General features: G+C 38.1%; 2 protein-coding genes across 4 annotated transcripts in view; both read right to left on the reverse strand.

The window, feature by feature from the left end:
- Positions 1-14126, reverse strand: part of RASA2 (RAS p21 protein activator 2) — a 184273-nt gene that overhangs the window by 152744 nt on the left and 17403 nt on the right. The window lies entirely within an intron of this gene.
- The window catches only part of ZBTB38 (zinc finger and BTB domain containing 38), a 28264-nt gene continuing 19186 nt past the window's right edge, over positions 5049-14126 (reverse strand). For all 3 annotated transcript variants that reach the window (XM_073359808.1, XM_073359807.1, XM_073359806.1), the window contains exon 2: positions 5049-9201. In XM_073359808.1, coding sequence (XP_073215909.1) covers positions 5617-9201 — 3585 coding nt within the window. In that variant the 3' untranslated portion in view covers positions 5049-5616. The remainder of the gene's footprint in view (positions 9202-14126) is intronic.

Raw genomic sequence — 14126 nt, forward strand, 5'->3', positions numbered from 1 at the left:
TCATCCCTTCATACTTAATACAAATTTTATATTGAAATAAAAAATACTAAATATAGCAGATGAGTAAAATAGGAGATACAAATCTGTTGACAATGTAAATTATAAAAATAAGTCAATATTGAAATCATTTTAAAAAATGGAGAGACTTATAAAAATAGGAACAGGTTATTTTAATCAAACACAACCAGAATTATAATCACTCTTTCTAAAAATAAAATAGACTTTTCCCCCAACCCTTAATATCTGCATTTAATAGTATTTTCTAAACAAAAATTCAAATGCAATTATGTAACAAATTACATTATTTTACAGTGTACAATATTTCCATCTTTTACACTTATTTTAATTCCAGTTTGGTCATTAGTACTTGACTCATTACTTCAACATGTTACTTGCGATAAAAGTCCTACAATTAACTATAAACATGACATGGCCATTTTAAAAATTCCTTTGCTATAAACTGTAGAGATATACAGAATTATAAAGTCATTGTGTTTTTATCAAAATATGCAACCACCAAGCCTAACACAAGCTATCAATATTTTTCTTATGAACCAGACAGTTATATAAACTATTTGTAAAATTATCTTTTGTGTATAAATATTCTACCTGATTTGCTTTGGTCTAGAACGATCAGCATATAAATCGACTTAGAAAATATCCCCATGTATTTCATTACATTTATATTGTATTTATTTCATAATCCCAGTTGTCTGGACCTAAAGCTGCTATGGAACCAAACCTCTCATTGATTCATATAATTCATCCCTGGCAGAATAAATAAGTGGACGATACTATTATTTCATTGATTACTGCACTATCAGTTCAAGTGTAGTTTTATCATACCCAAGATATCACTTCTTTTATAATGTATAATAAAAAACCAAATAAGTAAACAAATTGTGTATCATATTTTTATGTAGAATGAAGCTGAGGTTCACCAATCTTTGTCCTGCCCTTTATTTTATAATACTGTATACAGATGAAAATACATGAATAGATAATACAGATGCAGTATTATGGATGCTTATCAGATCAGCCCTATGGTATAAAATGTAGATTACAGTCATCTACCTTCCTTGACCATTTTTAAAAAGTATTTTCTCCATCTTCTTCAAAATTAGATCCTTTGTTCCAAAACAATATTCACTGTAAAACTCTGGTCTTACTGGATGTCTCTTTTGAGCTGACCTCTGCCAGCCTTGGTAACACAGGACCTTATAGAGCTCTAAGGGTCACCAAATGAATATTCCTGTCTTCTGGCTGTTGGAGGATGACTATGGCTGAGGAGCCATCATCTAGCAATCTAGGGTCATCAACTGACAGTCTCTCCATTACCAGCCATCCCCACAGGACATTGGACACTACACAGCAGCCTGACTGGGGGAATAGGATGGAATTTCCCAGTTGGAGAACAAGGGCAAAAAGGGACAATTGTATTTAAGCGGGGTGGGAGGCCTTCCATTGCCACAAGCCAGAAGATGAGACTGGAGCAAGAGAGAAGGCAGGAGTGTCTGCCTTCTCCTGAAACAATGCTCAGATCTCAGGCTCACAGAAGGGGTTAGATAATGCTAAAAGGAGGGCATCTCAAGGCTGTTTGTTATTTTGCAGACTGCTGTAACTCTTTAGTGCTTTCTTAAGTGACTGTGATTAAGAAATGTCTTTGCTCAGCCTGTATTTTTGCTTGCCTGCCGTTTTGTAGGAGCTCAAAGCTCCCACACTGAGAGGACACATATAAGCCACTGGGGGGTTGGGAGTGCTGAGGCACTGGCTTCAGGGTTCAAGGCAGGTCAGGCTGCAGTGTCCCACATCCCAAGGAAGAATGGCAGACATGGGGGTCTGTAGTTAGGAGTGCACCTTAGGGCTTGTCTACACAAACAATTAGTTCACAGCAAGCTGGGGTGTGAATCTACTCTGCACTAGCCTGCCATAGATTAACTGTCTATGTGGACTCTGCTGACACATTTTAACAATTTATTGATGCAGTCTGATGTGCATCAGCAGTGTCCACATGGACAGTTAATCTGAGGCAGGCTAGTTCGAGGTATTTTTGCTGAGGCATTGGTGGAAGAGATCATGCTTTATTGGATCTTTAGTGTCTCTGAGCTGATTTTTCTGTTTGCATCATTTTGGAGATAAATCCAACTGGAAATTATAGAGGAATCTTTCTGTTAGCAACTGCAGGAAAGGTCCTTGCAAGACTTTTCCTGAACTGTCTTCTTGCTCTTGCCAAAGATATTCTTCCTGAATCTCAGTGTGGGTTTAGACCATCTAGAGGCACTAATGACATGATCATAACTGCTCGCCAGCTGCAGGAAAAATTTAGAGAACACCACAGACCACTATACATAGCATTCACTGACCTGACAGAAGCCTTTGACTTCATTAACAGGGAAGCATTGTGGAAAATCTGTCTGATGTATGGTTGTCCACTGAAATTTGTCACTGTTCTTCATCTCTTTCATGATGACATACAAGCAGTTATCCTCCATAATGGGTCTACTATGGCTCCTTATAAGGTTAAGACAGGTGTCAATCAGGGCTGTGTCATTACCCCCACGCGCTTCTCCATCTTCCTTGCTGCAATGCTTTATTTGATCACGGATAAGATCCTGGTAGGAGTGCAGCTAATTTACCAAATGGATTGCAAGCTGTTCAACCTTAGCTCCTTCCAATCCAGAATGAAAACATCGCCGACTTCAGTCACCAAGCTTCAGTATGCTAACGACACTGTAGTATGTGTTCACTCAGAAATAGATCCTCAGGTGATCATCTTCATCTTTGATGAAGCATATCAGAAAATGGGACTAACATCCAGAAGACAACATTCCTCCATTAGCAAGCTCCTGGAGCACAATTCCCAGCACCGACAATACAGATCCACGATAACCCACTAGAGAATGTTGCGCACTTCCCATATCTTGGAAGCCACCTTTCACAGACAGCTGATATTGATGAAGAAATCCAATACAGTCTCAAATGTGCAAACTGAACTTTTGGTCATCTGAGAGAGAGGGTGTATCAAGATTGCAACATCAGAACCAAAACCAAACTCATGGTCTATAAAGCTGTTGTGATCTCCACCCTACTATATGGCGCTGAAACGTAGACAACGTACAGGAGACATTGTAAGGCACGGGAGAGGTATCAACGCTGTATGCATAAGATTCTCCAAATCAAATGGGATAACAGACACACTAATATGAGCGTCCTGTCACAAGCCAATATTACGAGCATCAAGGCGATGGTTATTTATCATCAACTTCGCTGGGCAAGCTATGTTGTCTGGATGCCTGATTCCAGACTGCCAAAAACAAGTTTTCTACTCTCAGTTCAACCAACGCAAATGCGCCAGGAGGGCAGAATAAATGCTACAGGGACATCCTCAAGGCTAATATGAGGAAATGCAATATTGACATCAACTCATGAGAGCACATAATCCAGGACTGACAACGGAGAAACTGCTTGAGGCAGAGAACTCAGCACTTCAAGAATCAGATGCAACTACATGTAACAGAAAAATGGAAGCGACAGAACGACTGTGCTATGGCCCAAACCAATATCCCAGGTTCACCCGCCCTGCTTGAAAACACGTCTGCAATGTGGCAGAGTCTGCAGCTCCAGAATAGGCCTTACAGGCCATCAGCAGCCCCACAGATAATTTGAAATCGACAATCCATGAAAGACAATCATCCTCGACTTCAAGAGATTCACGCTGATGAGTGCAGGGTAGATTCACAGCCCAACTTGCCACAAACTAAACATTCCTGGAGACAAAAACTCAGAGACCCAGAGGTAGGGACACTGACCCAACTCTAACCAGACCTAGGGGATTAGAAGCATGTGGGATCCAGCAGTTGTGTTCACCACAAAAGACTGGTGTCTGTCCAGAAAAGAACACCGAGCCAGGTTGTGAGCATGCAGCCTCAGAGACTAATCCTTAATCAGAGAGGAGTTGTACTACCTTCTAACAGTCTCAGAATACCGGCTTCTTTCTTACTCAAACAGAATCTGCATCTTTACCAAGACTGATCAGCATATATATAAAAATCAGGCTCATAGCATAAAGTTTGGTGGGGGTTACCTTTCCCTGGATGAACATTGTTCATCTAGGGAAGAACCGTAAAGATGCTGCAACCCAAAGCATATGATTAGCTCTCTATTTATTGTCAGACAGCAAATTGGGCCAGCATGTGGCCCAATGGTTAATACACCACACTCTAAGAAACAGCAACTTGATTATGGGCATGGGCATGGGCCAGGGCAAGCCCCTATCCCCACTAAATTAAAAAGACTGCCAGGGCAGGAGGCCACTCCTCCTCCACAGTAGACTGGCCTATGCCCCAGTTCCACAGGGGACTGTCTCAAATGTGTGTATGGATGAAAGTGTGTAGAGGCAATGACACAGCCCTGATGGACGTATGAATGAAAGAAACTAAATATTCCCCACCCTACCACTCAAAAAAGCAAAGCAAAAGGGTAATTTTTTATTTGTTGGTTTTAGCCCACTCATTTGAAGCCCAAGAGCTAGTCCAACTCCTGCTCATGGCATGTGTGGAATTATTCCAGCTGGAGGAACTCTCATGGACTAAGCATCCTGCAACAAGAAGCAAGATGGTTCAAAAAATTCAAGAGTTGCAGAGCCACTGGAAGGTGGGGAATGTATTTACACAAGGTCTTTACACTGGACAGTTCCACAACTCCTTGATCATGAAGCTGGAGTGTGTTTCATTTGGCTTCTACAACAATAAATCTGGACTTGCCCCTGGATTAGTTGGCCTGCCATACAGTTGATAGCTGGACCTTCCAGGACTAATGCAGCTTGGAAGACTTAATATTTAAGATGAACATTTATTGAATACCACAGCGGTATCATGAATCAGGGTTTCCAATCCTCACTGACACTCAGATACCCACTGCTTATCAATGTAATTGTAAAATTGACTATAGATAAGGTAAAATGTAATATTCATACAACAGTATAAACCAAGGTTTGAGATAGAGAAAAGTTTTCCAGAATTGAACTATACTTCATACTCACATTCAATAAACATTTTCCATCTTTACTGGATTATTTTAAAATACATTAGGCCATGGTGTTTTAAATTTTGTTTTTCATTTATAAACATAATACCATGAAAGTCTGAGTATAACTGCATCACATCATCTTCTGTAGCACAAACTCTTCATAGTGAATGTATTCTGAACCTATATATCTGGCCGTTATGTCATCCAGAGTGATTCAGAATTAAATACAGTATTGTACATTTAAGACAGTTCAGTGGCTAGTTACTTGTAACTCCTATTAAAACGGTTTTGATTGGACCTACTGTTTTCTTCAGTGTATGTATTACAACCGTTTACTGTTGCAGAACTATTTTGGATCAGGCTTTTATTCTCCCTCATGCTATGTTTACACTATTGCAAATAGCTTTTCTGTTGCAGTGTATTTTTTGCATATACTGTACTAATATATGAAAGTTATTTGGATGAAGAAATGTCATCTTCATTTTTTGAACCTGCCCAAATCTGGAGTTTCCTTTGCATTCCACACTTCTATATATTTTTCTCCAATATATTTGTCAGTGCTCTTTTCTTGTTTTTGACAACTGTCACTCAAAGTATAATTTTTGGAGTCATACTCTGTATACTATTCACTTCATTCCCATCTGAGTCAATGAAATCTTGACTTTCCAAAGGTTTAGAGCTTTCATTACACAAATACTCTTTTCTATCCTGTTGACTTGGGCTTTTGAATAGATGTTTCTTCTGGTGCATTCCAAGAGCAGCTGCTGTCTTGCAAATTTTGGGGCACTGAAGACAAGCATATCCTTTTCCATTGTGTTCATGTACATGTCTTTGCTCATGATTTCTTTTGGTAGAAAGATATAAAAAACTCTGTAAGCAGAATTGACAATGGTAGCGTTTTTCTCCAGTATGTATTCTTTCATGTATTTTGAGAGTTTCATTTAAAGTGAATGCCTTACTACAATATTGACAGACAAAATCCTTGACACCCAAGTGAATGCGTTCATGTTTCTGTAGGTTTCCTGGAACTGAAAAACACTTACCACAGGTTTTACAAGTATACGGCTTTTCCCCAGTATGACATCTCATATGCATTTTTAGTGTGGATGGGCTCTGGAACTGCTTTTGGCATAATTCACAAATATAAGGCTTTGAAGTAGGTACATGCCAATGTATAGGTTCTTGGATTTCTTCAGTGGAAGATTTCTCTATCTCACAGAGCTCACAATGAAGATTAGGCATTTCCGTGTTTCCTTCTTTATTAATGCCCTTTTCTTCAGGAATGTTTCTAAGTGCATACTCTCTATTGCACGTATTTTGACTTTCACTACTGGAGTTCTTGTTCCCATGATTCTTCCTCCATTTGACTTTTCTCATTTTTCTTAGCTGTTTAGATTTCTTTTTTGGTTTGTAATTATAATAAGGTCTCCAGGGTTTGTCATTGGAATCCTGATCACTTACATCATCGCACATTTCAGTCAGTTCCATACATTCTGATCTGCAAAGCCTAGCTGGGCTTCTTTCTTTTCTCTCTGTTTCAGTCTCCTGAGGCTGATTGTCCTGTTCAGAGTCACATTTAGACCTTCTTTCTCTTTTATAAAACAGTTTGGATCCTAAAATATGTCTTTTTACGATAGCCTCATTCCCAATTTTTACTGTTATTTGACAAAGAGGAGCAACGTTACTATCAGTAGATGTTCCAGGTAAGGCAGGCTTTGCAATGTAGGTTTCAGTTTTACTTGATTCTTGAAAAGTATCTGTAGCCTTGTTAGATGAACCTCCAGATCCTGTAATATTCTGTAACTCCTCGAGTGTTTCTCCTCTATTGTACAGAAGTGTTTTCTTTTTTTCTTTAATAGTTTTTGCTTTAGTAATACCTTTGCCATAATTATCTGACCCATGTTTACAGTCATCTTTTATGGACTGACTGGCTGTATTATTGGAGGATATTGTCTTACTGCTTCCCACAGAAGTGACTGCATTACTGTGCATTATTACTGATGAAACTCTACTACTGTGCATTATAACCGAAGGTGCTGAGCTGCTATAGTTAATAACAGAGGCTGAATTTTCACTCACATTACTGAAAGGCAGAATGGAGGAATCACATTCCTGAGAACCAGAACTAAGTTCATTTGCAGCTGTGGGCACTGATTTTTCTGCAGTAAAAAAGTCACTTTGTAGGTTAGAATTTAACATTCCTACTGCCCAAGGTGAAACATTCTGAATATTCATAGACAATGTTGCATCATTGCATGAAGATGTATTCAAGGAAATAGTGGTATTGTTTGTTAATATATTATTTTGAAAATTCAGCGACGGTAGTTCAGAGTTGAGAGAATTCTGAATAATGCAGGTACTAGAAGTTGCTTCATTAACTTGGTTGTTTGCTTGTACATTTTCATACGAAGAATTCTGGTAGGACTTATAAGGTAGCCTTCTGCATTTCATAGGTAAAAGCCTATAAAGTTTGTAAGGATACATGCTAGGCTTTAAGCCTCCATTAGCTGTTTTTTTATTTACTGCAAGTCGATGGTCAATTGCATGGAAAGATTTCTGATGATTTTTTAGTATATAGTAGGTCATGAAAGTCTCAAGGCAGAAAATGCACTGATAACGCCTTTCTCCTGTGTGCCAGATTTCATGTCTGGTACGATATTCAGCTAATGCAAATACTTTGTTGCAGTAATGGCAAGGATAAGTTCTTCTCCATGAATGCACATTTGCATGTCTTCGAAGGCTGGACAATGTTACATAGCTACGTTTGCAAACAATGCATGTATATAATATCTGCCCATCAACAACTTTAACCAAATGATCTGTTTCTGGCAAGGTGCAGTTTGCACTGGAGTAATCAGTAATATTGTTTTCAGACATCAGAGGCTCTGTGCTTCCATGTGAGCTTCCATTTCTTTCATCAGTAGTAGTATAGTTATCTAAAAATTTTTGTTCATTTCCACTCTGAACAGATATGCTGCCTGAACTCCTGCAGACTTGTTCATGATTCTCCAGTCTGTTAAGATTTGCAAATTGTTTGCTGCAGTATTTGCATATTAAAGGTTCCCGATGATTTGTGTGAAGCTGAAGATGAGTACTGAGTAAAGCTCTGTCATCAAATAATCTGGTACAACAGTTACATCTGTAAACAGGTGGAATAACTGTTCCTATGGATCCAGGGATGTTAGCAGATTTATTTTCCTCTTCTGTGGAAAAAAGTAAGTCTCCTGCCTTATCACGAGGAAGAGGAATAATCGCTTGATCTGTAACTGCTCCTTGTTGAACCTCTTTATTGGTTACTTTGGGGGCTGATATTTTTGCTATAGCCAGACCAGTACACTGGGGTTTAAAGGCCATCTTTGGTGTACCACATGCTTGTTTTATTGGTTGAAGTAGTGATGTTGTCTGGAGAGTTTCATAATTGTCTTCACTCATTTTATTCCGGGGGCTGCTGTCATGTTCTAAAAAAGGAGTTCCTTGAAAAGCATCACCTCCAGAAGAAACTGCATAGGAGTGTTCAGCTAACGTACTGGCTGGCTCAGCATCTTTTCCAACATCATCCCTATCAAGGCCAACATTGGTTACTTTACTGGTCTCAGATACCTTTTTAAAACTCGCTCTCAAGTCAAGTGGAGAAAACAAATTGTTATTATTTTCATTTTCAAAAATTGAAAATGCATTTGTGATTCTTGGCCCGTTTGTGATAGCTGAATCTTCATGTCTTTTTTCATTTTTTTCTTCTTTGACCACCCCTTTTTCAGTAATACAAAATGCAAATGGACAAGGGGAATTTGAAAAATTAATGTCTGTAAGATCTTCCAGAAATGATATTCCCAGTTTTTTCCCTGCAGCTGCAAGGTCTGTTACAGTCTCCTGTCTCTTAACAACTACTGTGGAACTGTAGATATAATTAAGTATTTCAGTAAACACTTCAGCCTTAAGATCATCTAACTCCAGGACATGTCCGGAAATACAGATCGTATGACTCCAAAAAATATTTTTGAAATAAAGGCTTGAAGCTGCTAGTACATTACTGTGGGCTTTAAATTTGGTATCTTCCACAATTATAGTGACATCACATAAAATACCCCGGATGCGCTGTTCATTTAAAATGGAGAGTACCGTGTCACTATGAAAGTCATCCTTGAGATCCTTTGAATGGGACATGACTGTCATCTACAAAAAAAAAAAAAAAAAGTTAATAGTTAAATTTGCTTTTAAAAGCTATTACAAAAAAAATCAGCTCTGTAACTGGGGATATTTTTCAGGTTTGTTTTGTTTTTAATTCAGGTTAAAAGGGACGGTGAAGTCATGCAATAGCATTTTCAGGTAAAAAACTTGAGTTTGATCCTGCAAACAATACTGATGATAATAGGGTGAGTTGTCAGGGAAGTAACTACAATTCCTACTAGTAAATGTTTGTAGGGTGAGGCCCTGCATTTCAGAATTAATTTTAAAGGGTCCCCTCTACCCCCCACTCAATTTTCATAGAAAAGTTGATTCATTCTGTAGAAATGGGTAAATTATCCAAGGAGCTAAAGAAAATAACATTCATTTGTAACTCAAATGCATTTACATACATCATAAGTTATATATTCAAAGTATGTTCTGTCATAATATTTCATTCAAGGTCTACACAAATCTTTAAATAACTTTTACAGATTTGGGATGGAGGAGCTCTGGCAGCTCCGCAGTAGCAGTGACAGGAGAACAAGCATCTCTCTTGTTCATTAATTACCAGATCAGTGCTTTATATTTGCAATCTGGCTGATATCCAGCATTTAAAATCAAAGCCTCCAGCCTTCCAAATGGCCAGTAGTGCAAGTGATGAAGTTTAGCCTGAATGAACAAAGAAACTGAACTCAACCCTAGAGATGGTCCCTCCAAGGTCAGGGTTGAGACGTATTGATATGGCAGTATGAGGAAACTTGAACTGCTGCTGCCCCTATTGTATCTGTTCCATGGATAACAGAGGACTTAGAGCTCCAGGACTGTGTTTGGCAGATAATCACATTTAATAATTGATCTCATTAATAAAAAAATTATAGAAAAATTAGAGGTTCCAAAAATTAAAATGCTCCAATGACAAAATACTGTTTTAAAAACCAAAAGATAAAACACATAAATCATGACTTTAACATCAATATATGTTCTTTTATATAAGAATTATTTTATATAATTCATTTAAATTAGTTGTTGGGCTTTATTAGATAGAACTTTATTAATAATGACTGGAAGTTTCATTGTGAATTACTGAATTTTGTGAATTAAAAATACAGTAATAATAAAAACCAGGATAATGATAAAAAAATGTATTTTGTTTCTTTTGTCATTTTGGTTTTATTTGTAATAGCAGTTCACAGTATCCTAATAACTATGCTTGACTTTTTTTTTAATTATACCAAATAATGAGAGCTCATTGCAATACTCTACTGTTTAATGTTTGCTGAGTGATATTAAGATGCCTCCATTTTATTTTATTGAGGATTATAAAGTGTTCCGACTAGCAAGGCATAGTATAAAGTATATTGTATAAAGTTTCTTCATCAGTTTAAACCACAATGGATCCGAAGGAGAATGACTGAATATGGACACTTTTATGGTTTGTAATCAGGGTAAAATTATACCACTATGTGGTGGGTGAGCCAGTACAGTTTTCTGTGCTAAATGTAAGCTTTCTGTTTAAAAAATTTAAGCCACTAGCCCTATGGTCACAAAGATTATCTCCAAAATGTGAATCAAATATATATCAATAGAGTGAGTCTTCTGGAATCTATGGCCAGCCTAAAACAAAAGTTCTGAAAGAGGTGGGAATTACTCCATTCCTCTCACTGCAGCATTAGCTCTGAACTATAATGATAATTTAAAAAAGGCAACTTTAATTACTTCACTGCTAATCAAAGCAGATAAGAAAGACAATCCATATTATGATGATATGCACAATATATTGAGAGAGACATTTTATTTGGGTATCATAAGTGGAGCTTGAGAATAAAATCACTTATTTTTACAATCTGGCTCAGGGCTCCTGTTTGTAATAGGGAAGTTTTAGCTATTGATGCACAAAAGTTGTGCACAGAACACAAGAAATTCAAAGTTATGGTTCACATAGCAAATCATATATGTAATGTATCAGAGTTACAGAAATGAATTCAGTAGTATATACTGTGAGATAAAATACTACATATGCATATAAGCAGGGTATTGAGCAACAGTGCCCTAAGAAAGTCAAATTGATTGTTGCTGGTCCAAATCCTCAGCTGGTGAAAAATGGAAGTCAACGGAGAGATGCCCACTTGCACAAGCTGAGAATCTAGATCGCATTGTCATGCATATACATTTTAAATGATGTTGCATTATGTAGTTTTTTCATTATATTTGCATAGGTTATAATAAGAGATATTAAACATTAATTCACTTTAATTAGAATACTGACCTGAAATTTGTATTAGTTTAAGACCACTATCTCTTTTGGCCCACTATCCGAAAATCCAGATGTAATTAGTTTCTAGTACATGAGACTATCTTCTACATAAAGAATACTGATAAAAATATGTTCCTTTAGGCAAGCAGCCATTATCCCAGAGTTACTATACTAACAATTATTTTTTCATAGACAATGTCTGACATTACATCAGACTTGCTCATGTGATATGGTATTAGAAACACAAGCATCAGATGTCAAAAACAGATCTCACAAAAGAAGCAATTGAGTTATTTCCTGTGTAAGAAAAAAAATACTGTCAACTCTACCTCTCAGCAACCAAGGTAAGAGAAGCTTGCCAGTATTTTTTTTTTAAACATTCTTTGTAATAACATAGTTAGTGTTAGTTTGAAAGGACAGATCATCTGACACACTGTTGCTAAACTAAGTACAGCAGATAGCTATTTCTACACTAAAATTAATTTATATACAAAGTCCATAATAAGTTAACTGAAATGTTCGTAATAGAAAGATTGGCTGATTCTTCAGCCAGTTACTTCAGCATACCATCTTTAGGGGAAAATACTCATGATTTAGACTTGTACCTGCATGCACGCAGATAATTTGTAGTCTCTGAATCATGGCTGTTGCACTCTGCTTGGTACAATACCTCTTTGCATAGCTTCTTTGGAGAAAGCAGAAGTTATGATTTGTTATTTGGGCATTAATCTTTATGTTCACCATCAGGTATATTTCTCACTGAAAAACTACATGAAAAAACTCCAATATGGAGCAAACTGTTTTTCACATATAATACTTTTTGCTTCCCTTTGTCTTGGCTAGTACAATCCCAAAATAGTTTGCTTGCATAGTCGCTGACTCCGTGGGTGCTCTGGGGCTGGAGCACTCACGGGAAAAAAAACAGTGTGTGCTCAGCACCCACTGGCAGCCCTGCGGGTAAGTTCCTTCCCTTCTCCTCAGCCCCCCCCCCACACCTACAGGCCCTGCCAATCAGCTCCTCCACCTCCCTCCCAGCACCTCTCGCGGATCAGCAGTGTTCAGGAGGCACTGGGGGGGGGGGGAGAGGAGCAGGGGCAGGAAGAAGCGAGGGGGAGGAGATGGAACAGGGCAGGGGTGGGATCTTGGAGGAAGAAGTGGGGGCAGGGCCTGGGGCAGACCAAAGGGTTGATCACAACTCCGCGTGTCCCCCCACCCGCCCCAGGAACTATGGAAGTCAGTGCATCTATTTGCCTGTACACAAGTATTGATCTCCACTGCCTTGCACCCTGCACAGTCATCTACAGCTGTGCAAAGTGAGTGTTAAATGCTACCCTAACAGAATTCTTCACTCACTTTACACTGGTGGTAGCATTCTACACCCACTTTGTAAAAGGTGTAAATGAGAATACAAGGTGCAAGGGAGTAATCAATCAGGCCTATAGTTTCCAAGGGATCCACACTAAGGTTGTGAAAGCAAATAATCAAGAACTCTTGATGGGTTACAAAGTTACACACTCTCTATAGGAACTCCTCATGTTGGAAGCCAATTTGAAGTATTACTGTTTGAGCGTCTGCTCTCCTTCATTATAGGGCTATAGACAGAACTTGTAATTTTGATTATAGAGTGTGGCCCAAATCATATATAAACTCCATAGTCATGGCAGGTTTCTTGGCTACATTGGTCAAAAGTCTGACCCAAAGGGATTAGTTCAAATTTTTTATGGGCCCATGTCCTTGAGAATGTAACAGGAACATAGAACTGGAAGGAACCTCCTAAGTCATTAAGTCCAGTTCCCTGCTATCACAGGCAACCTCCTCAGACAATCCCTATCATAACTGATCATAATTCTGAGGTTCTACTGTATTTTAAAAATAGAACTTGAACACATCAGGAATGGAGGCTATTCATAACTCTGAAATGATCATAGCTCTGAACAGAATGTTACGGTTGTTCTTTCAAAAGTTTACAATGAACATTGACTTAATACAGCTTTGAAACTTTCCTATGCAGAAGAAAAATGCTGTTTTCAACCATCTGAATTTAAATGAAACAAACAAAGAAAACAGTTTATTTACTTTGTCAAATTTTTTAAACTTTCCCTTTACTTTTTTAGTAGTTTATATTTCAAATAGCACTGTACTGTATTTGCCTCCCACCCCTCACCCCTCTCTGCTGTTGCCTGGTGTACTTCCGGTTCCAAATTAGGTGTGTGGTAGACCAGTCAGTTCGTAACTCTGGTGTTTGTAACTCTGAGGTTCTATTGGAGTTAGGTTGTTCACCCCCACTATTCCTATTGGGAGCCTATTCCAGAATCTCATTCTTCTGCTCATTAAAAACTTTCTTCTAGTTTCCAGCCTAAATTTATACATGGCCAGTTTATACCCATTTGTTGGGCCAAGACTGTCCTTTAGATTAAATAGCTCTTCTCCATCCCTGGTGTTTATCCACTTGATGTATTTATAGAGCAATATCCGTTCTCAGTCAAGCTCTCTAGTGTCCTCTCAAAAAATAGGCTCTTCATTCTCTGATCATCCTGGTAGCCCTTTTCAGCACCTGTTCCAGTTTGAGTTAATTTTTCTTGAACATGAGCGACTGGAACTGTGCACAGTATTCCAAATGAGGTCTGATCAATGCCTTCTAAAATGGCATTAGTACTTCCCTATCTCTACTAGAAAT

Source organism: Lepidochelys kempii, chromosome 9, assembly GCF_965140265.1.
Source record: "Lepidochelys kempii isolate rLepKem1 chromosome 9, rLepKem1.hap2, whole genome shotgun sequence".
In the NCBI taxonomy this organism is placed as follows: domain Eukaryota; kingdom Metazoa; phylum Chordata; order Testudines; family Cheloniidae; genus Lepidochelys; species Lepidochelys kempii.